Source organism: Anabrus simplex, chromosome 3 (genome assembly GCF_040414725.1).
Source record: "Anabrus simplex isolate iqAnaSimp1 chromosome 3, ASM4041472v1, whole genome shotgun sequence".
NCBI lineage: Eukaryota > Metazoa > Arthropoda > Insecta > Orthoptera > Tettigoniidae > Anabrus > Anabrus simplex.
In genome coordinates this window covers 363,050,695-363,076,573 of record NC_090267.1, presented here as the reverse complement: position 1 = coordinate 363,076,573, position 25,879 = coordinate 363,050,695, and the positions used below count along the sequence as shown (strand labels likewise).

General features: G+C 37.0%; 1 protein-coding gene across 4 annotated transcripts in view; it reads left to right on the top strand.

The window, feature by feature from the left end:
- NiPp1 (nuclear inhibitor of protein phosphatase 1) overlaps positions 1-25,879 on the top strand; it is a 152,070-nt gene that overhangs the window by 89,847 nt on the left and 36,344 nt on the right. For all 4 annotated transcript variants that reach the window (XR_010859535.2, XR_010859534.2, XR_010859533.2 and 1 more), the window contains exon 6: positions 11,103-11,277. Coding sequence is in view for 1 of the 4 variants with exons in the window: in XM_067143280.2 (XP_066999381.1) it covers positions 11,103-11,277 (175 nt within the window). In the remaining 3 variants the exon portion in view is untranslated. The remainder of the gene's footprint in view (positions 1-11,102; positions 11,278-25,879) is intronic.

The following is a 25,879-nucleotide window of genomic DNA, read 5'->3' as shown; positions in this document are numbered from 1 at the left end:
TTGACTATAAGTCCTTAGCAAAAAGACGAGTAATTGCAGTTCTTCTATTTGTCTACAAATTATTTAACAATCTTATTGGAAGCTCTAACTTGCTCTCTCTGTTCAACTTGTCTGTCCCTAATCCATCTACACGCCCAAAACATGTTACTTTCTACTGCTCTAGATCAAGAACCTAACAACATAGTAATTCGCCAGTGTTAAACTCAATGAAAATATTTAATAAATATAGCAATGAGTACAGACTAGAAATATTTGCAACTACATACACATCCATAGTGAAACAATGTAAACAAATAACTTAATTGCTTCCTGTTTTAAGTTAAAATCCCACTTTACTGACTCCTATTGTTAAGCTCATAACTTTAGTTATCTTTCTAGTTTCTAGTTATACCATCTACCTCATCATCATTATTATCTTCGATAACATCACTACCATCATGCATAATTACAATACTAGTGCAGCTTTAAAGCAGTTCGTACATTTTAATTGTAATATTTTAAATACCTTGTTATACTATGTGCATATCTAACTCAATATTTGTAATATTATGTTACTGAAAAAAATGTATTTTTATTTCATTTATGACTTTATTTTACAAGGACTTTCATAAGAGATATTACAATTTTAATTTAATATTTGTTTTTATCTAATGTAATAGTATATGAGTTTCACATCATTAGGTTTGTACCTGTCTGAAGCACAATAAATAAATAAGTAAATAAATAAATAAATAAATAAATAAGTAAATAAATAAAAGGAAGTATTTCAACGGCAAACAGAGATGTAAGAAGGTGGTAGGAGAAGAAAAGTTGATGATTTGGGAAGAATTTACACAAAAAATGGAACCGGGTGTAAGTGGCAGTAAAAGGATGCTGTATTAACTTACAAGAAGTAAGAGGACAGAAAGAGTTACCACAAAGCTAGTGAAGAAAGAAGATGGGGAATTGTTAACTCACCCAGAGGAGATAAAGAGAATATGGAAAGAGTATTTTGATAAGCTATTGAATGTGAACAAATGTACAGGGGAGATAGAAGCAATACTGTGTGAAGACTCAACAACAGAGGATGATATAACAATGCGGGAGGTGGAGTTAGCGGTACAAAAGATGAAGATGGGAAAAGCTGCAGGGATGGATGAAATCAGTGTGGAGATGATAAAGGCTGCTGGACCTGTTGGTATGCAATGGTTGTACCGACTACTGAAGTGTATATGGAAACACAAATGTGTACCAGAACACTGGAAAAAAGGGATAATAATACCCATGTTTAAGGAAGGGTAGAAGAAAGTTTGTGGTAACTATAGAGGAATCACACTTATATCACAGGCGGTTAAAACAATGGAATGGATTTTAGAAAGAAGAATGAGAAGAAATATTGAAGGAGAGTTACAAGAGGAACAATATGGCTTCTGGAGTGGAAGATCTACAGTGGACCAAATCTTTAGCATGAGACAGCTGATGGAAAATAACTGGGAATATGGAAAGGATCTGGTCATAACGTTCATAGATATAGGAAAGGCATATGATAGTATCCTCAGAGAGAAACTTTTGGGAAACCATGGTTAAAAAGAGACTCGGAAGAGAAATGTTAGAAATGGTGCAAGCAATCTACAACAACTGTGTTAGCAGAGTACTGACCCCAGTTGGAAAGACAGAATCGTTTAGGAATAAGACTGGACTAAGACAGGGAAGTGTGCTGTCACCTCTTTTGTTTATTATGGCCATGGACAAAATTGTAAAGGAAACAAAGGAAGCTTATGGAGATAAAGAGATGAAGATACTGCTATTTGCAGATGTTGTGATCTGGGGAAAGAACAGCAAAGAAGTGCAGCAACAACAACTAGATGTACTAAACAAAAAAATTGAGAAGTATGGCATGAAAATCAGTACAGAGAAAAGCAAGACTATGGTGATGTCGAGAGAGGAAAGGCAGGGAAAGGGCACTGTGAAAATTGGAAGTAGTCTGGAAATTGTGGACAGCTTTAAATACCTAGCAAGTGAATTAATGCATAATGCTAGGGTGGACATGGAGATTAGCAGGATGGTACAGCAGAGTAATGAATTCTACCAGAGTGTAAGAAAACTTATTTGGAGCAAAGAAGTACCAAGGAAAAGTAAAGAGATAATGTACAAAATGTACTACGTACCCATACTGATTTATGCAGCTGAGACTTGGACTTTGACTAGCAGGCAAGAGAGTAGAATTCAAGCCAGTAAGAGGAAATTTCTAAAAAGTATGATAGGAAAGACAAGGAAAGATAGAGTGAGAAATGAAGATGTTAGGAAGAAAGTTGGGATAGGAAAGCTAAATGAGAGAGTTGAAAAGAATAAACTACTAAGGTGGTTTGGACACGTAATTAGGAGAATAGAATTCCAAGACAGATGCTAGAGACAAAGTGCGAGGGCAAGACGGCAAGAGGAAGACCTAGAACAAGGTTGATTGAATCAGTGAAGAGCGGCATATGAAGACGAAATTTAGACTGGGACAAGATCATGGAAGAGAAATGGTGGGAGGAAAGAGGAAGATGGAGAAGTGCCATAACTACCCCGACCTGGCAGGAGCTGGATAAATATCGTCATCATCATTGTCTGCAGATACAAGGTGTGGCTAAAAATTAACCGGACTAGGGCATCAAAATTTTTATTTGAAAAAATTACATTTTGGAATATTGTCCCCTTCACTATAGTCCTCTTGCCGGTCCCGCCACCGTTTCATGCAAATTTTCCATTGTTGGAAGTAATGCTGTAGCTTTGCTTCTGTCAGACTTTTCATCAGCTTCATCGCTTTTTCTTTCACTGCTTCTAGAGATTTGGAGCGGGTTCCTTTCAGTAGAGACTTGATTTTGAGGAACAAAATGAATTCACATGGGGCCAGATCCAGTGAGTACGGTCGATATTCCAACACAGAGATCTTGTGCTTCACCAGAAACTGTTTGACAGAAAGTGTGTTGTGCACCACTGCATTGTTTTGGTACAGGATCCAGGAGTGATTCTTCCACATTCTATGGCTTTTCCTTCTGACCTGCTCACGGAGGGTTTGTAAAACATCCTTGTAGTAGGCCTGGTTAACTGTCTGACCTTGTGGTACCCAACCAACTTGGACGATTCCCCGGATGTAAATAAAAAACTAAAAAAATATCCCTGATCATAATGGCCTTGAATTTGAATTTGCTCATGCATGCTTTCTTCTGTCTTGGGGAAGAAGGACTTTTCCAATGGATAGATTAGCGCTTTGTTTCGGGGTCATATTGGAAAATCCAAGTTTCATCACGTGATCACATTCTCAAAGAAAACTGGTATCATTTTCAATGTTTTCAAGGTAGTCAGCACGAATGTACATTCTCATGTTCTTTTGCTCAAGAGTGAGGTATTCTAGAACAACCTAACACTATTTCATAACAAGGTCATCATGCAAAATCTGTTTGTTTCCTTGTCAAGGTTGGTTAATTCACCAGTGTTTCGAATGCTCAAGCGATGATCTATCCTAACAATTTCACAAACATATGCGACATTTTTGTTCGTCCTTGATGTTTGAGGGCAGCCTGGTCATGGATCATTTTCAATCATTTCTTTTCCTACTTTGAAATTTTTAACCAGCCAAAAGCTTGAGTACGAGATTAACACTGATGACGATAAACTTCACTTAACAAATCAAAGGTTTCTGTAGAGGACTTTCCAAGTTTACAAAGAATTTCACTTTCACACGCGCTTGACTTTCACATGCGCTTGACTTTCACACTCAACATCTTTCCAGTGGAACTCCGGTACACAAGTTTCTTAGAATGATTGCTACAGCGAGACTGTTGGTTCCATGTCAGCATGAATTGGAGGATGAATGGAGGGAGAAATAGATTACATCCGCCTGCCAGTGTCGTCTTTACCAAGATCACAGAGAGTTGGAAAAATAATTAATCTAGTTACTTTTTTTTTTTTTAGCCATATCTCATACAGATGCATATGCCATATGCAACCACCTGCCCTCTGCACTGACATTGCTGGGAATCCACCAACTTTTTAGTATGCAACTTTGGTGTTGCAAGCTTTCGGTTAAAACAGTATAGTGGGTGATTGAATGCACGTATTATCACAGGACCTGTTTTATATTATTGAGAAATACCACGCAATTGCTCATGACACAAAAGAATAGAACAATACAGAAATATAACACACACAAAAATCCCTTCGAAAACTTAAATTTTTCATTAACTTATCTTACCTCAGAATGGTCCATACGAAGTGGAACTTTACACTGATCACACTGCCAGGTGGTCTCCTTCCTCTGCTTGTGTTTCAGGCATGCAACACACCATTTTGTTGTTCTGAAACCCTTTGCAGCAGAGGACTCCACTTTGATTGGGAAGTGGCAGCCAGTCAATCTTGATTGTAACTCTCCAGGTGTAACAGAATGTCTAGCTACAACTCCCTCTTGAAATGAACAACCAATAATTTCTCCGCCAATTTCTGTTTGAAAACATTTAATGTTCTGTCCTTCTTTTTCCCATTGACAGTTCAGTGCAGAATGTGGGAATTCAGAAGGATCATATCTAGAATATTTAAAAAAAAAATTTTTATGCCTTGTGTGTTTTATGCATAATATGAAATTGACTAAGAAGTTGGTCTCCTAAATCTACACCTCCCATGTTTGCATTATAGGATATAATAGCTGTGGGTTTGAATATGATAACTCCAGTCTTCCGATCAATCTTGCCAGTGCAAGCGAAGTCCAGTCTATGCATTGTTGAGAGCACCAAAACATCTTTCTTATCTTTCCATTTGATCGCACACATATTGTTGCATGAGTATGTAGTTGCCTCCCCCTTCTGGAGCTATACCTTACCTATTTCTTGGGGCATATTTTTCCTATTAGCCCTGGCTGTTCTGCAAACATTTGTCCCTTTTGAGTGTAAATAAAGATACAGATCCGGTAATGAATACCAATTATCTACACATAAAATAGCCCTGATCCAGTAAATTACAATGTGACATCATATCTATCACTGTCTTGCTGTTACCTGACATATCATCAACTTTATCTTGACCTACATATATTTTGAACTAATGTATGTAACCATTCTTTGAGTCCGACAGTTTATAAAACTTTACACCAAACCGTGCTCGCTTAGATTTGTTGTACTGAATGAAATGAAGGGGACCTGTACATTTCATCAGTGATTCATCTAATGAAGTGTTCGTGCCGGGTGTGTACAATGTTCTAAATTTGGTTTCAATCATTTCCATAACCGGGTGCAACTTTCTAAGAGGATCAGAAGTATCAGCTACTTCATTGTTAGCCAGGTGTAAATATTTGCTCAGTTAGAGAAATCTGCCACGAGGCATGACAGTTCTAAAATAGGGTGTATCAACACTTACATCTTTGTACAAGTAACTATGAATTGTTGGTTTTTGTACCAGTCCCATTAGAATACAAAGAGCAATATACCAAGCTCGATAGCTGCAGTCGCTTAAGTGCAGCCAGTATCCAGTAATCGGGAGATAGTGGGTTCAAGCCCCACTGTCAGCCCTGAAGGTGGTTTTCCGTGGTTTCCCATTTTCACACCAGACAAATGCTGGGGCTGTACCGTAATTAAGGCCACAGCCGCTTCCTTCCACTTCCTAGGCCTTTCCTGTCCCATCGTCACCAAAGACCTATCTGTGTCGGTGAGATGTAAAACAAATAGCAAAACAAAAACAAAAACAAAAAAAAACAGCAGTATATACACGTATTTGAGTTCGTCTGAGAAAAGTTGGGATCAGCACTGGCATACCTATTAGTTTCATCTGCTATGAACTGTACAATGTTGTCATCTAATTATTTCCGGAAAGTGAAATCTCTACTTACATTTCTACATATACCACTACCAGGATTCACTCCACTTGCTCCAGAAAAGTTGTGAATAATTGGAGAATTCTGTCCAAGCACCCAATTCCATTGGACAGGTTGCTCATCATTTTCACTAAAATCACTTTCACTCTCACTTGAATCATTCGATATAACATGCCCAGGATCACTAATAACTTCTTCCTCACTATCACTGCTGAAATCAGAGCCTAAAACATCAAGTAAGCTTTGAATTTCGCTATTACTGAGCATATTGCGCGAGCAAGCAACTTCCTTCTCAGCCATCTTGTCAACAACAGAATACCGATTTCTTAATCAATATTTTAGTCAATTCTCTTTCCCAAAGAAACATACCAGAGCACTCTGGCGACACTTTGAGACACCAAGAACAGATTTCAAGTAGAAATGTTTCCAGAAAAACCCAACAGGTGTCTCAAATGTCTCCAATATGCGACCTTGACCCCGACGTATCAGGCCGCTTGTGGAGTCCTGACCCAGCCGTGCAAGCGCGTATCAATCCGCTTACAGGTGCATAGGAGTTAATCTGTTATCTAGCAGAGTCGCATTGTACTAATACTCACACACTCTCATGTATAAAAGAATTAAAATAGTAATTGTACATTAACCAATCTTATAAATAAAATTCTAGGGGTTCGTTGTCTGTAATGTCATTTATTTAGCCAAATTTTGATATATTTATCCGTTTCAGGTCAATTCAAGACCGTATCAGTAGTTTCTAGCTTTTGTGTCTGTTTGTTCCACCATCTTAGGTAAACAGCTGAATAGATCTCGCCCAAACTTCATATTTAGAGTCTACTCATCCAGCAGCAGGTTTCGATATGCGTATAATTTAAAAACCACTGAATAGACTGGGAGTTTATAGGAAGACGAGAAGAGTTTTTTTCTCTTACACTATTGATTATATGTAAAATCTGTAGACTCTATGTGAAACACTCCTTCATTTTAAATAATTTGTGTTATGTACATAATTTAATTTTACTCTTCAAATGATGGATAAGATTACTATTTCCTACATGCTTCATGCTCTGCAACCAGTGATGGACACCCTCACAGATATACAGTTATTTAACCCTTTGAAGTACACAAGGAAACTGCTGCATACATTCATGGCATTTTATGATATACTTGTCTATTTGGGACCAACTTAAATTATGAAATAATTTGTTTTGGAGGAAATCTCCTCATTTCCAAAAAAATGATTGGGACACATATGTCCCTATGTACGTTAAAGGTAAAAAATTGACGGAATTTCAGGGAAAGTAAACGGCTAATATAAGAGTATATACTGTATTTATAATTCACTATTTCTGTACAGATCATTCACTAAATATCTCAACAATAACGTTTTACGCGTGGTATTCTTGGAAACAGTCCCGTCCCTCAACAAAGCAATGATGAACATTATAGATTGTGCATAGATTATTAGTGCGATTTTCTTGTTCCTTTCTTGAGCAATTCATACACCATTTCCTATTTTTGGCTTTTGACATGCAGTGTTCTGGTATTTTAGAATCTACACCTCTTTCTGGTGTTTACCACAAATAATTCCTGCTGGAATAATAACCAATCAATCTCCGTGCAATACACTGGTAAAACTCCAGTCAGGTCAATGGTATTTCTAAATTTTGGCCAATATCCTTGCAAAGTTTGAGGTACACTACACATGAATTACTCACTCCAATGTCTGTCAGTTCAAAGAAAAGTTGGAGGTAGTAGTTCATTTTTGCATTGTGGTCAGTTTGATAACCTAGTTTTTTCTGATCCATGAGATGTACAACCCCCTTACACCTGTCATACTCAGTCACCACGACAGGACAGGGGAACAATAACTAAATCAGGCGAACCCTGCATGCACCATTTTACAGTAGTTACCTCAAGTGTTGATATGAAATTGGAAATTAGATACACTGGCTTATCATCCATCCACTTGAGGCAAGATATGCAATTACTACTAGCCAGAAAATGAATATTCCCTCTCTTCATAACTTTGTCCTCTCTGGGAAGATTTTTGGCATATTGTTTCTGTTTATGTGCATTGTTCCACAGGCTTTCATATTTTTTCCTGCAAGAATAAATTGCAGATTAGGCGAGTTGAAGAAGTTGTCCATAGTCTATATATTTTACAGTTCTGATTCAATATCTTCACATAGGAACAGTTTGTCGTCTTTGTTCAGCATCTTCGTCACTGGCCTCGGCTTCCAAAAACTGAATTACTTCTTCATCCATTATAAGGAACTCACGATGTCTGGACATTTTCTGGGAAACAGTTAAAAATAATTCATACATCTCTTCTGTATAGTTTTCAAGACTGTGATATAGCTCTTGAAGTAGTAAGTACAAACTAAAAAGCAAGAAATTACCAGCCTTATGAGGTTATCATCAGATCTATTCCTCGGTATAGGTATGGACAGATATGGACAGATAAATACAGAACAACCAAGCTCGATAGCTGCAGTCGCTTAAGTGCGGCCATTATCCAGTATTCGGGAGCCCTGAAAATGGTTTTCCGTGGTTTCCCATTTTCACAGCAGGTAAATGCTGGGGCTGTACCTTAATTAAGGCCACGGCCGTTTCCTTCCCACTCCTAGCCCTCTCCTGTCTCATTGTCGCCATAAGACCTATCTGTGTCGGTGCGACTAACAAAAAAAAAAAAAAAAAAAAACAGAACATATATTGATAAATCTTTAAAAGAATACGGTTACTTACCTTTATGGTACACAGGAACACCGGTGTCCCAATGAGTAATTTTAGGTGCAATTAAAGGTGGATTATTTTCCAACTGATTGAAATACACTCTCACAAGACCGTTAGTTGGAAAATGATTAACATTATAGTTAGTAGTAGCTCCAACAATGAACATTGACTCAAGAATGATGCACTTCCAGTAGATCTAATAATGCATAACATCAATTGTTTTTAAAACAGTATTAACCCGAGAGAGGTAACGTGACTTTTCATAACGCCAGTAGTAACATGGGGTGTCCCCGGACCCCCATCAGTTTCTTGTCTTTTGCGATACTGGAATAAAAGCAAAGCCAAATTTTATTAAATAAACAATAACCAAGGTTTTAACAGAAAATGAAAACTGCAATATTATGTAAAGTAATTTCACTATCACGTCAAAAAACAGATACAACAACAATACCCCACAATACCGTTTTGCCATCATTTGAGTTTTTATTGCAATTCTGTTTCATTGTAAGATTCATTCAGATTCACTTGTTATGTGTTCTCCAGCATCAATGGAAGGTTCGCAAACATTTTTCATGTGGTTCGTGCACGTACTGTGTATTGTAATCACTTTCAACAGTATGGTCTAGTCTTACATAAATTAAAAGTTCCACATGGGGTTCCAGGAGCACCCCAGTCACATCAACTGGTTGTTTTCTTTCTCCAAGGCACAGAACACTGGAGATGCATACAGGAACTTGTTAAGAGAACACCTGAATGAAGGTGGACCAAGTATTAGCAGTATAGGCAACCAAACATGGTCGCAGTATTTCCAAATTTCACCATTGGGGTCTGGCAGCACCCCGCGTTACCTCTCCCGGGTTAAGAACAATACAGTCAACAAAAGTGACGGATATATTAAAAATGAGACTTCAGCATGACATCATCATTCACCAAGTTGATTAATATACTATAATATGTGGCCTGTAAATGAAATAAAACTTGGGACACATATATCCCTTGTACCTCAAAGGGTTAAATGATCCATAACAGGAGAAAATGAGAGGATGCATCATATTTCTCTTGGCTTTAAAATTACCCCCACCTAATATATCTGAACACCGATGTAACATGAGGTAGAACTTTTCCCTTTTGGTGTCTGTCTGTCTGGTTTGTATATTCGTAAAAGTGGAAAACTGATGGACTTATTTCAACCAAACTACATATTTGTATTCCAGTCAATCGGGATTGTGTTATCAGGTGCACATGATGTCATGGTAATCACATGGAGTTGGTATTTATGGGAAGATTATTCTCAGATATTTTCTTTAACATTAAGTCTATCAAAAGACTGTATACAACAAACATTTAAGAATATGTTATTTCCCTTCCTTTATGCCATGTACGTATTTATCGTATGACAAATAATAATGCAGATGATTATAAAAAATTGAATTTTTATGTTCAAGTCCCGTGGGACATGTGCATGTCACTTCAAGATGGGCAACAAGGAAAGCTAAAGAGCCATTTTACTCTTTCCGATAGGATAGATATTAAGGGAGGTATCATCAATGTCAGAGCGAAATGCCAGTGGTCAGAGATACAATATGCAACCTGAGAACCATGGAGAATTTTGCACAACTTTGGAACAGAAACTGTACCGTACAATAAATTTGGAAATTATCATCATTCTCTCTCGACTTTGTTCAGCTTCATCATATAACATGTTACTGTCACGCGCTTTCATACAAAAATATAATTTTAACACGTTGCATTAGACATGTGAATAGAGCCATGTTACTTTGTGTACATTCCTGAAAGTAACATGTAATCCACTGCAAATTCCCGTGCAAAGAATGGGTGCGAATGCTAGTATGAAATAATATTGCTCACACACACAACAAATAAAAACACACATTACACTACTATTGATTAGCTCTATGTATACAAGAGATACACTCACAGTCCTTCACCATTCACGCACTGAGCTGTACAGTGCACATGTCAGTCGGTAGCTTTCAACAGGTAATCTCAGCAAGATCTTTAGAATTTGGTTGCTGCGCCTCCTGCTGGTCCTCTGCACTCTCAGTCTTCATTGTCACAATCTGACAGAAAACTCACAATATTAGCAAAGGCTATGATGCAACTAACCGATGATCTGTGCTGTTGTGGTCAAGATTTGAACAATTGTGCTGAATTATATCTTGTATCGAGTATTGATAAAATTTAGTATCAACCTTTCGCTCTCCCTTGTCAGCCTTTGCTCTGCATGGACATATGAGTTGCTACAAGGTATTTTTCTGATCTTGTGCATTGTATGATCTTCGTCAAAGTTATTCTTGCATTAATGATGGTGATGGATTAAATTCTTGCAGATTTGCTAGTATAAAAGAACAGTCTTTCCAGTTATTTCTAGAACTTTTGAACTTTTAATGTAATTTGTTTTGCTATTTCAAAGGACAAAGTCTATATGTATACACCAAAATAAGCTAAGCTGTGTGGCTTTGGGGTTAAAGTTCTTAACTCTGAATATTATGTTGTAGACGTATGATTATTATGTTGTTGCTTTCAGCGTCAAAGAATGGATGGTGTAGGTCCTACGAGTGGTCTGACCGGAGGAGCAGAAGATCGGCTAACTTTAATGAAACATTTGCATCCCTCTGCTATTATGTCTCATCTCTACCAGGACCTTCCACCAGAAGGTCAGGCTGGTGGTGTAGGTGCAGCAGCATCAAGTGTTGGAGCAGGTGAGTTTTTATTTTTCAGACATTGTTCCAGTTGAAGTATTTAAGCAGTGGTAAACATTGCTAGTAAGTTTAAATTTTGTTGGCACTTCGTTAAACCCTTTGTGAGTAGTAATTTAAATGGTGTTTCAATAAACAATGCACTTTGTAGCTTCAAACAGCAGGACTGCGATAATCTGGCACTCGATATTCTGGCAGACCTGACAGTCTGGCACATATCAGAAATAGATTTTCCCGTATTTTGAGAGGTTTAGGGCTTGGCACATTTGGCAGGACAGTCGGATGCATTCAGGAGATATTGCCTGCTTCACCGTGCGAATATGTTCTCGCCAGGATCAGCCAGTCACCCTCTTGGCTTTGTGCTGCTATCACTACAATTCTTCGTTCACGTAGAACTACAGTTACAGTACTTACATTTGTGTCAGTACAGAGTTGTTTTCTTTTACAGTTATTTCATAAATTCATTGTACTGTATCAAAGTTCAGCTGTGTGTACGAATGTCAGATAGACTACAGCACAGTGAAAAGTTTGTACATGCAGTGAATATGTTTTCTAATCCAATCATCTCATGGGCTGAGGCTTAACAAGCCACACGTTTGTGAAATTTGCAGAGTGGAGTCAACAATATGAGGTTGCTTTAGTTATGAATCTCCTCAGTATACAAATTATTTTTGTCAAAAAAGTGCTCAATCCAGGAAAGAATTAAACATCCCTACATTGTTTCGGAGGGCTCAGAAGAAAATTCAAGCTATCCCCATCAGCGCTAGATACCAGTCAGACATGTTCCATGCCCTCAACATTATCAGACACCTATACTAAGCCTACAGGCAATGATTCAGATTGAACTATACTAAATTTTTGGTATTAAATTTTTTTATTTGATTAAAATTAACTTTTATTTTTTTCAAAGGCATTACGTTTTTTAATTTCATAATAGACCTACAAAAATGATTTATATTCAACTTTGCTCAATTTTGATCCTTATACTGATTAAACTGTGCAGTACAGTATTTGATTTTTAATTCATTTTTTTTTACAGTACAACATATTTATAATTTTTTAAATTCTGTAATATCTTCTGTTGTGTTGAATAAATAACAATTATTTATTTTTATGCATTAAAACTGTAGTTTTTATTTATATCCCCTTGTTTAAACCGGGTTGATTCTGGCATTGGCAGATTCCTGAGCATGCCAGATTATCACAGTCCTACTGTACTTACGCCATTGCCAGACATGAACTGTTATAGAATCTGGTTGAAAATAGGCATATTGTAATTTTTGGACACATGTTCAAAAATCTCTGCATATATGTCTGTGCCATGCCTGTCTGGATTGTGCTGTCTTCAGAAAATCTGGGTCTTGTTATTCTTCCTGCAGTTATAGCACTTAGTTTTCTTTATTGGAAACTTTGTTTGTTAATTGGGAATTTTTTGTGTTTCAATGCCTATTTTTCTGTAAATGAACATCATCATCCTCCTCTTCCTGGCCTTTTTTCCAGTTTATTGTGGTCAGCACTTAATATGGATTTGACCCATTTTTAATGGCTGGATGCCCTTCCTGATGTCAACCCTATGTGGAAGGATGTATTCATATTGAGTGTGTCTTTAGTGGTTAGTAGTGTGGCGTTTTGTATGTATAAGAAGAAAAGTGTATTAAGATGAGCACAAAAACCCAGTCCCCAAACCAGAGGAATTAACCATACGCAGAAAAGAATCCTCGGCCACACAAACACAAGGCCCTCAGATCCGAAGACCAATATGTTAACCATTTAGCCAAGGAGCTGGACTCTGTGAATCAACATAATCATCTAAATAAAATTATGCTTCATCTGAGAAAATTATTTTATTTTTGTCAACAGTACCATCCGCAAAATCCAGTTACACAAATTCAATTTAATTCCATTGTTACTCAGTTGTAATTCTCAAGACTATGGACACTATACAAGTTAAGTTTCTTTCCTTTTTTTAACAATCTACTTTAAGTTGCATCGACACAGATAGGTTTTATGGCAGTGATTGCATAGGAAAGGGCTAGGAGAGGGAAGGAAGTGGCCGTGGCCTTAATTAAGGTACAGCCTGGTGTGAAAATGGGAAACCACAGAAAACCATCTTCAGGGCTGCTGACAGTGGGGTTCGAACTCACTATTTCCCAAATATTAGTTACTTTCTAGTGAAAAATTCTTCAATGGTCAGTTGTGTTTTGTTATGTTTTGTCTTAATACGGTACAGTGCTCCCTGACATGTAAAACATTCTGTAATTCTCTGCCGTCTATGCCATACACAGAGATGCAGGTGCAGATTTTGTTGAAGGTGGCTAATGCTGCAGCAAATACAAGCAGGGGTTGATTTCCTCTTCATCTTCTTCCTTACTGGTGATCTTCTGAGTGGTGCTTGTGTTTCTTATAGTAGTAGCCTAGCCACACATCTGTTGTATGCTTATTACGCTACAAGTGGTGAGCTCACTGTCGACTGCTGTGTATGTGTCAAAGTTAACATCCGTTGGCACAAACTTCTCTTAGTCCTCGCTGGTAACAAGTTCTTCGATGGCGGTGTTGGTGTCATTCGTGTGTCTGCTTTCGCCAAAGCCACACTTATGGAAACAGTTTTGAACTGTGATGGGTAAAACTTGGATCCATGCTGACACAACAATGAGGATTGCCCGTAAAATATTGTTCATCTTCACTTCATTGCACCACTGCTTGGGTTTAAAAAAAAAGTGTAAATGCTATTTGTTCGGGGCATCGACCCATGTGGTTCTTTTGTCCCTACTGGCACCATATTGTATGAACCTGCATGTAATTGGAATGGCGGTAGTGTGGAATGTTGTGTGTGAGGAAAGGAAAATTAATGACGTCACAAACACCTAGTCCCTAGGGCAGGGATATTAATCATTACAATTTAAAAACCGTGACCCGGCCGGGAATCAAACCCGGGGCCGCCGGGTGACGGGCGGACACGTTGTTCCCTACACCGCAGGGCTGGACACTGCTTGGGGTAGTATCTTTTAAGGCACTTAATCATTCCCACCACCCTCCGGAGGCTGGAGGACACTAGTACAGTTCGGGAGAGAGAAAATAACTTTCACATCTCTTTTTTAAAAAAAAGTTCCTTTCAATAAGCCTCACAGTTATCTAGAAACCAGTTTTTCTCACTTGAGCACCCATAGAGGTGTCCAGTTCATGAAGGAAAAAATAAATGCATATGTGGTTATCTAGGCCTTATCATTCACATAGTACCACACTGGAAACTTCTTAACATCTTGATTTCACTGCTTTGCCTATGGCAGCAGGGATATGCTTGTCCGACCCATCACTGTTATAGCACAACAAAACAGTCATACGATCCTTTGCACTTTCTCTTCCATGGCAATTTTCTCCTTTAGGTATTTGCATGGGATCCGGTAAGCAACTGAAAATAGGCCCTTTTCATCTGTGTTCCGTTGGTGCAAACTTCTCTTAGTCCTCGCTGATAACAAGTTCTTCAGTGGCAGTGTTGGTGTCAAAGCCACACTTATGGAATGGATAAGTGTGGTTCTGCTATGTTCCTAATACAGCTTGATTTATTGCTTTCCTGTGGTAAGAATTTTTTATTCCCTTCATACATAATGCATACATACAAACTATATTACATACATCATTATAATCAACCTTCCAAGTATGTGACCCATTATGGTCTTGCATTTTCTTTCCATCGCTTCATTGGACGTCCTATATTTCTGTGTCCTCTTGGTTGGTAGCGTAGGATCTCCTTTGGTAGTCTTCCAGATTCCATCCTTTGAACATGACGTTTCCAGTTTTCTTGGTGATCATAGATGTAATTGATTACTGGTCTCATATTCAGTCCCTTAAGCACATCTTCATTTCTTTTACGATCCAATTTTGTATAGCCTGCTGTTCTGCGCATGAACGTTATTTCATGTGCTGTAATTCTGGAAATGTCGTGAGTTTTTATTGTCCATGCCTCACTGCTGTAGCAAAGGGTTGGTCTGGCTAACGTGTTATAAAGACGTAAACAAGTGTGTTTTTGGACAAGAGATGGCTTCATAATGTGATTTATAATTCCTGTTGTTCTGGTAAACTTCGTTATTTTTGCAGAGATATCAATTTTCCCTTGGTAAGATAAATTGTATCCCAGATAATTGAATTCATTGACTCTTTCCAAAATTTTATTATATAAATAGATTTTACTGGAGATAGGGTCCTTCCTCTTGAAGGCCATTATTTTGATCTGGTGAAATGATCATGTCGAATTTTGAAGAGACTTTCTGGAGATTAACACATTGAAGACGGCCATATTTGAATGTGCTATCCTCCAAAAATCGCGGTATTTTTAATGGTTTGTGAAAATTTTTCAATGCTAGGGTAAGCCATGATTATAACAACTTTTGGAATGCGTAGAAAGATCACACTTTCTTCTACACAAAAATGAGTTTTAATTATAATAGTGCAGCAATTTTAAAGTATAAATTTATGAAAACACACTAATGCAGATTCTAACCTAATTTCTTTGTTTGACAACAGTGTTGCATAGAGTTGCTGCAGGTACACGGGAAACACCCACAATTTTAAGAAGCGGTATAAAATAGTATTACAGAACCCACTTCAAGGAAGCGATGTAAAACTACGTTACACTTCACACCAATTTGAAATGAGCTCATGTTCTACATTTACTAACCTGAAGCGCCAGAATCATGTTTACTTAGTGTGTAATTGTTATCCTCATCCTTATTTTCAGAAATCGTGTCTTCCATAAGAACTTCCATTACGGATTCGTTGTCGAAATTTCGTACACTTGAATCAGACATGCTAAATATTCACAAGAATTACACAAACAAGCCTGCCTCTCGAACACACACTCTTCCTGTCCGCATGTACCGTACATACTTTCCCGCCCATTTCACAGCTGAGAGTCAACGATGACGCAGCCTTAGGTTATGTAGGAACGTGGCTGTGTTATCAATGCCTTGAAATAAGAGCTCTCGACTTATGCTCATAACTAGTATATTTTATGCTTATAGAAGCATTCAGCAGTATCTTATTGAAGTCACAGCTCGCTGAGACGGCAAATACATTTTTTTAGCTACAGTGAAATCATGCCCGTAGATTCTCCGAGCTCTGTCAGCAGCAATGAATTAGCGCGCCCGTAGTTTCTACGAGCGGCGTCTCCAATGTGTTAAATACTGACCACTGAAGATCATCTTCTGATGATGCTACCCATGCAACGTCATCAGCAAAGAGTATGGCATATAGATATGTGAGATATCTGCTGACTGGGATTGATCCATGCTTTTCATGTCTCCAATCCTGCATTATGTTGTTCATATAGATTATGAACAACAAAGGAGAAAGTCCACAACTTTGTCTCACACTTCTGCTGATTGGTTCCCATTCAGTCTGATGAGTTCCTAACTTTACTGCAATAAGGTTATCACTGTACATGTTGTATATGTTATCTATTAACTGTTGTGGGACATTATCTTCTGCTAAGAAATTAAGAAGTCTGTTTCTGTTAACTAGGTCAAAGGCTTTCTTAAAATCAACAAATGCTATGTGAGTTTCCAAGTTAAATTCCCTGCAGTTTTCTACAAAGATTTTCAAGTAAAGTAAGCATCAGCACATTAGCGTCCCTTTCAAAATCTGTGTTGTTCATTTCCAGTCACATTTTCATAATGCCTGAATAGTTGTTCTTTGACAGTATTAGAGTAAATTTGGTAACCTGAGTTGAGTATACTTATCCCTCTGTAATTTCCACAATCTTTCACACTGCCCTTCTTATGAAGAAGAATAACTATAGCCTTTTGCCAATTCGCTGGTGGTCTATTGCCATTCCAAATTAAATTGATGTAACTGAGAAATCTTTGCTTGAGATGTCACTGGAGTACTTGAATAGTTCTGCATTTATTGAGTCTTCCCCAGATACTTTTCCATTTATGAGTTTTCCTCGTACTAGCTCTAGTTCTTCGAGTGTAATGGTTTCTGAAGACTTGTTAAGTGATGTTGGCAGAAGAAATGGCTCAATATTTGAACCCCTTCAAAGGTTCCGAAAATAAATGAGCCACTCCGTTAGAGGTATTGCATTAATGTGTATGTCTACTTTTACATCATTATTCAGTTTCTTGAGTATTTTATAGAGCTGTGGTTGTGGTCTTGTTATATCAGTCTCCAGGTGTGAAACAAAGTTTTCCCAACTCTGAGCCACTCCGTTAGAGGTATTGCATTAATGTGTATGTCTACTTTTACATCATTATCCAGTTTCTTGAGTATTTTATAGAGCTGTGGTTGTGGTCTTGTTATATCAGTCTCCAGGTGTGAAACAAAGTTTTCCCAACTCTTTCTGTGCTTTTTCCGCACTTTCCTTTTTGCTATTGCTCCCTTGTTGTGATACTCTTATTTTATCTTCTAATTTACTATTTGTCAAAAAAAAATTTATAAGCATTTCTTTTGTCTGAAATAAAGTTTTCAATTTCTTGATCCCATATTCTTAAACCCTTTTTTGTCTGCCATTTTTTCTTAACTCCCAAACCCTCAAAACCAGACTGCTTTAAAATTGAACACAAATTAGACCACTCCATTTCCACGTTGCTAACTTGTGTCATCTGTGTAAGATTATTAAATCTGTTCTGGTACAGCCATTTTATACTAGGGTCTAGTAGTAGTTTTGATTTCTTGTGTTGTTTGTTTCTTTCTTTTATACCAATCTAGGCTTCAGACGAATATGTGCTACTAATTGATAGTGGTCAGTTTCCAATTCAGGGCCTCGATAGACTCTTGTACATCCAAGACTAAATCTGCCAATTTACTATTGCAAATTATATAATCGATAATTGATTTCTGATTTTGTGTAGACCTCTTGTGGCTGTCCTTGTGTGGGAACATTGTGTTCATGATCTTTAACTGATTGAAGACAGTGAAATCTATTAATTTTATTCCATTATTGTTACGGGTTGTTTCTCCATGAATTCCAGTGTTATTCTGAATTTTCTCATTATCAACTGTAGCATTGAAGTCTCCCAGTAATAATAGCATATCTTGTTTGTTAATTTTATTGACTGTCTTTTGCAGATCATTATAGAACCCATCACTTTCTTTTGAATTGCCCTCCCCCCAAGTGTAAACCCCTATAACTGTAACATAACCCCTGGATAGTTTTAGTCAATTGGATAATCCTTTAATTCCAAAAAGTGTAGCTATCAATTGTTGGTCTTAATATTTTGTGTACCATGATCATGACTTGTGGTCTAGTATGTTTGTCAAACCCACTGTAAAACTGTAAATAATTTACTCTTTTGGTCCCTGAAGCTTTCTTTTTGTTTCTGAAATTGCCGCAATTAAAATGTCGTCTTTTTTTTTTTGCGAGAACGTCTTCCAGTTGGTCATCTTTGTGTGATACCTTGTATGTTCCAGGTAGCACATCTAAAAATATTTTACTTCTTCCAATCTTTGTCCTTTTCTTGCCAAGTTCGTCATATTTATAATCCGTCCAGTTTTTCTTTCTCTTGCAAAACTTGAAAGCAACCAAATGTCCTTCCAACGGGTTGCTAGCCTGAAGGAAGTAAGACCATTGATGGGGGTGCCATCTCTCAGCCCATGGACTAGCTGTTGTACAGAATTTCCTCTGTACTCGATGTAATGGTTATCCCACCGTGACTCGGTCACCAGAGCCTTGTCTGTGGAAACGGGTTAGTTCACCGCGTGAAGGAAAGGTTGGCATTTGGGTAGGGGAGGTTATAGTTTGTACATCATTACCCCTTGAACATACAGAACATACATCATCATTATATACTCTTAAACCTTCGGCATTCAGTCTGCAAGCCTCTGTAAATTAACTGAGTGCCTCCACAATCCTCTGTTTGTAACTTCTGCAGCCTTGTTTTGTTCCACACTTCTTATCTGTAAATTGTTAAAGACTGAGTCTAGCCATTGTTACCTTGGTCACTCCCTGCCTCCTTTATTTCCATGGCTGAGTCTGTTATTCTCCTAGGTAACCTATCCTTCACTCATTGTCAAAAGACCCCACTAGACAGGCAGATTTACATGCACTGCTTCACCCATCAATTTCATTACTAACTTATTTCTTCATTGCGAGTACCCTGCTGCCATTGTTCCCACTTTTTTTGTACTTTTCTTTGGATTGAATGATTTTAATATTTTAACTTATGCTTTCACAGCCCAGAATTCAAGATGATATAGTTGCAATTATTATGTTATGCTACTTGCTATGGGATATTTTGTATGAAATCCTGTGTGATTAATTGTAATTTGCGTTACACTACTCATAAAGTCCATTCAGTCTCCATGTCGTACGATGTTGGCATGTAAAAGATCTCTAGTGACACATTTGGTGTTTACCGTACAAAATTATTTAAAATTCAGCCATAGATCACCCAGTGGAGATCCGTTTCTCTGTCATCTGGTAGAGTGAAATCATCATCATCTGCTAAAGGCAATGCCTTGTCATTGTAGGCACATCTTCTGCTAGCCTCTTCATGTTGCTATATGAACCACATGCCCATTCACTGATGGAGTTCCTGATGTATGACATCCTTGGTCTTCTGCTGGGTCTCTTTCTCAGTACTTTACCTTCAATGATGGTTTGGATAAGAGAGTTATATCGTAGTACATGTCCAAGGAACTTTGTTTTCCTCTTCTTTATCATATTTAATACACATTGATCCTCCTTTACGTTCTTTAAAACAAGTTCTTTTTTTTTTTTTTTTATCCATCCAACATGTTCTTGTAATTCTTCTAAAAAACCACATTTCTCAAGCCACAAGTGGTTTCTTCCTGTTTCCCTAATGTCCAGGTTTTGCATCCATACAGTAGCACACTCCAAACAAAGATCTTGAGAAATGATTTTCTGGTCTCCAAACTGAAATGGTTGTTTAACAATAAGTTTTTCTTATTTTAGAAGGCTTGTTTCGCTACCACTATTCTCTTCTTGATTTCTGAAAGGGATCTGTTATCAGGGGTAATTACACTACCCAAATAGGAGAATTTTGTGACTTGTTCTATCGGTGTATTATTTAATTCTAAGTGTTTTCTTCCTTTAGGCTTCTTTTTGTCTGCTATCATGAATTTTGTTTTCTTTACATTTATTTAAATTTTTCTAAGGTTTTGTTGAATGTTCTTAGCATCTTACTCATATCCTTTTCAGAATTAGCTAAGATAGCAGTATAGTCTGCAAGGCAGACACTGTGCACCTGAATACCATTAAAATTCACCCCTTTATTATGCTCTTACATTTCACCAACTGCATTTTCTGTGAACAGGTTAAAGAGATATGGTGACAGTGGTCAGCCTTGTCGTACTCCTCTTCTAATTTTTGCTTCTTTTGTAGTACCGTTAATATTAACTTCATGGTTTGAGCTTTATATAGATTCAGAATAAGTTGCCTATCTTTCCAGTCAAGTCCCATATTCCTCATTACTTAAAAAAAGCAATTTCCACTCAACATTATCATGGATGACAGTACGAAATTACATTTACATTTCATTAAACAGTTTGCCGAAAGCTTTGTTAATTTTGAATAGAGGAGGCTTTGGACAGGGCCAGATGTGTGCATGAAGTATCATATAATTTAGACCCCAGAGAAATGCAAATAACGATCCCACAACAAAACCATGGGCAACAGACACAATAACACCACAGTTAGAAAGCAAATTCAAAGAACGAAGAAAATTAGAAAGGAATACACAGACCAAAATTTAATAATAATAATAATAATAATAAGAAGAAGAAGAATCCCAAAGAATGAGTTGAAAATTCAGCACGAACTATAAGTAAATAAATTTAAACAAATAGAACAATACACAACCTCATAAGTGCATAACTAGCGATTCCAAATTTCCTCACAATTTAATTACAATTAGATCTTGAAATTTTAGTCCATAATCAAAACTTTACAAGGTAGTTACATATTTTTAAAAAATTAATCTTGATGATGAAGTGGTCCCTTTTAATAAAATTTCATTTGCAGAAGAGAACACAGTACAGATACCTAAGCAAACGGTTGCCAAAGGGGTCCATTCAGGTCAGATTCACGATAAAGTCTTTTACTTCAAATAATGTACGGCCTTAAAAGAGCTCAACAAATTAATCTAAAAAGCCACCTAATCGATACTTTATTTCTTTTGCCTTTGGCAAACTTAAAAATACATTAACTGTGTATGTATTTTTAAGTTTGCCAAAGGCAAAAGAAATAAAGTATCGATTAGGTGGCTTTTTAGATTAATTTGTTGATTAAACTCATCGATACGGCCATGAAGTGGACAGCTTGCACTTAGAAGAGCTCCCAAAAATATTATGATTTTCCAGTACTTACATATTTGTGTAGAATATCCAATTTCACAACTAACACCACATTTATAAGATAGCCATACCAGTAACAGTCAACACTCACATGACATTTCTCATATAATAAATTTAAAGGTAGGTTGGAGCCACAATAAATTTACATTAAAGGCATAGCCTTAATTCTCCCACATTTTAACCTGAAGTGTCCAACTCCATTTTCAACATGCTCCAACTATACCAAAATGTCTTCCAGAGCACACGGATTGACACAGCCATCTTGGACTACAGCCGCGAGAGAAGTCAAGCTCTCTACTCCCAGCGACCCCTGTGCACAGAGCAAAAGTCCATGATGTGCATGCGTACAATTTATTGATCCACATATTGAGCGAATAAGGAAGGATCCATCAATGACGTAATAATCGCCGATAACTGTTTTAAAATAAATTTGCATTGTAGACTGCACAAATAGATGACCGTTGCAAACAATGTATGATAATGGGAGATAACATTCCAATACATAAGCAGTCAGGTAGAAACAGAGATTGCAGCCACTGCAACATAAACCCACACACAGCAGACAGAGTAATACTAGAGTCAAAACCACCTCGGTGGACAAGAAGCTTCGAGTCACCCAACTGGTGTCTCAATGACCTCCATAGGGAGATCCCCTCCCACAGACCTAGGGTACCCTAAACCCCCTTGGTAAGCGCTATTTCAAAATTTCAAAAGAAAGAAAGCAACCAAAACAAATTTTAAAAAAATCCTGAGTGTACCCTAGACCCACAATTACTTGAAGAAACCAAGATTTTACACACCCCAAAATTCAAATAAAGGAAATTTACCAAGAAAATAAATTTTACAAATATATGTTACTGAGGATACAGCACGACACATTACAATTCACCCAATTCCATTAGGTACCTACCATTCACAATCAACCCTTTCAAGCACTACAGATATGACAGGTCAGCATAAAAGAGAAAACATCCTCCAAGTAATAAATTACCCAAACTAGACCTTCAATGACTGAAGTACTACACACATACAACCTTACCATTAGGGCACATAATGCACTACCCATATCCTCTTTAAAATTTTACTTTAAATTAAATTACTATGTGCATTCTTTAAAAATAACAAATAAATAGGAGGTGAAATTTAGAGCGTTGCAAGGAAATTCGAAACAGAGAGATAGTTACATTTATTGTGTTATCTTGCTACGTAGCTCACATCATAGAAACAAGGTTAGTATGTCACTATTCATCTACCTTGCCATGCCTCATTACTTTAAAATTTTAACGCTGATAAAACATTGCGTATCACGTGTCACATCAACCAAACTAAAACACAATTAAGGCCAAGAATACAGAATTGAAGATCCGATTAACTTTACTGATAAACAGAGTATATTCAAATGAAAAATTAAAAAAATTCAAGAGTATGCATACAGAAATCCAACTCACTGATATAAGAAATAAAAACGCACAAATACAACCTTCATACCAGGGAATATCAGAGTGCAGCATGACACACCAAGACTACCAAGCCTATCTGTCCTCCAACACACGACACTACAAGACCACGCACAAGTCACAAGTGCGATGACCCCCTGAATCACGCAGTACCAACCAATGAAAAGGCACAAATTGACCTCAATACTACCGATTCCATCACACGACATTACAAAATACAGTTACACACAAACACACCATTGCGATGACCCGTACATCAAGCAGTACCCACAAAAGAAAGAAAAGGGCAGAACATGACCTCAAGTACTCTTGAATCCATCACACGACATTGAGACTCCCAGAACCAGTATCTTACTCCCAGGAGAGGAATGGCCTCTCAGCACCTTAAGTCCTAAGTCTTAGTACATAAATGCCTTTCCAAGGCACCGAAGACAAACACATATGATATCCGTATTTACAACTATTTAGAAATATGGATGGAAAGACACAAGGCGCATTACAGAAATTTTGGAAATATTACTCAGTCCACACATTCAGAAGACACGAACCTACACACCAAGAATAATTAAAGAGAATTAATTGACAAACTTTTACTAAATCGTAACACCTGCAAAATTTCACTACAAATTTTAATAACACATTTAGAATCACTGAGGTCAAATATTGATGACCTGCGAAACAACAACAGATTGAACAGAAATTAATAGCTCAGAATACTGATACTGAAATAAACATTTGAAGAAAATCTTCCTAGTAATAATTTACAATAACAATGGACATTATTCTCCATCTAGTCACCTAATACTGGGCCAAAGATTACAGAAGAATCTCATATCAGATGCACACCAGATTTCAAAACTGTCATGAGCACAAGTGCAGATCCATAACCCGTCAAAATTTGCCATAATGTCTTCAGCTGAAGCTGGTCTATAAATATGGTGAGCATGTTTCACCCTGTGAGACTATCCCAGTCCTCATAGAACCCTCCCTAGCATGTATAGGAATACACTGGTAAATAAATATATGTGACAAGGAAACAGACACTTACACAATGGAAACGCTGAACAGAAGAACTACGAATATTTTCAAACAGATTGAGAGACCCCAATCTCTAATCTGATTGGAGAATTTAGTAACTGGCTGGGAACCATCCCAGATAGTCCCATACCTACTTGAAAATGAACCCAGGTACAGTAGAAGACCGAACACAACACATGTCCAGAAATTTGGATATACACTGAGCCAAAACACAACGTAACAGATAATTTTAAAAGATTACAAATAATACCAAAGAAAACACAGCAAGGGACAAGATATAAATTTTGAAAATAATTTCCCAAAACACAAAATCTACTGCAACCTTTGGTGGCCTCCAAGTCCTAATTCTAACCAAGGTCCAGGTTGGACTGATAAAAATATAGGTATCACCATCGCGCTGTACTTCCTCATACTTCACCTCAAGTTGTAGTACTAATCTAATATGATGTTGCCCGTGCAATATTTCCACTTACATGTTGCTAATTAACTATGCGAAATCGGGGATGGATATACCAATCAAACGCGGTGGTTGCATGTCCATATTAAGTCAATATCTCAGGGTAAAAACATCTATATATATTCAACAATACTATTTACCTTCGCAAGTTCCGTTGAAGAGGGTGTATAGTTCAATGTGTTACTCATTTACTCCGAAATCCTACCGTAGAATTAATATAAGCCTTTAAATATCATGATTCCGAAATATCAGCCTAAATGTATCCTTACAACTAATCTTCCTATCTCTACCTTTGAAAATAAACGCTAGAATAAACTTAAAACTAATTTATTAGCATGCCAATATTATAATTAACAAAATAATGATCATCTTTGGTAATAGAGGAAAGTAAATAAAAAAAATCACATATTATTTTTCTTGACAACTAAAATTGACGAATTGACATAATTAAAATTGGGCAGGTATCTTTAATTCATCTGGGCAATTATTATTTCGTTGCGTGACCACACTTCATCATTTTATTTCAATATGGGGACAACTAGGATTTACTCTTTATTAAAGGAGGGAGTGGTCTTTCTTTCCTTTAGGTCTATTTGCACAACTCTTTGGAATTGGTTTGGGAATTTGCGTATTGACTTGTTTATGGCATGAGATAAGTAATTCTTTCCAAATATGGCTTCAAAATGCCATTTTAAATATCTAAAAAAAAAATTAATCCTAACCATAAATATTAATTCCAACATCCTTATATATATATATATAAAAATGTGTGCCAAAAAATAAAATTAAATATCTTCATTTACGAATGCCATCGCCATGTTCTTCAACCGTCATGACCTGTTAGAAACGTACCGACCGATTAATTATGTGTATTTTCAATTAAAATTACTCCTTCTACTGCCTACTAATTTTACCATTTTCACGTTAACGCGTGCTCCACTGCTATATATTCATATGTGAGACGAATATATTACTAGGCGACTATATCTCTATTCTATATACACTTCAAATACATGTAAATTACGATCCATCTATCTCCATATTCCATATAAATTCAACCAATAGACCATTTAATCTCATTGCTACACTTAATATATTCACGTATCTAGGCCTTAATTTCACTGCTTGCCTCATTTTCAACCGCAACAAAACTGTAGCTAAGCATAAATTCGCACCTATTTCCATCTCTCATTTACTTACACAATACCTATTCAACATCTCAAATCTCCAACAACATATTATCATTTATGCATTTAATTACTGCGATTCCTCCGCATACAACAATATCTCTACTCAGATTCCACGTAATGTCTACCACGTCGCAGTAAAACATTCCTTTTACTTA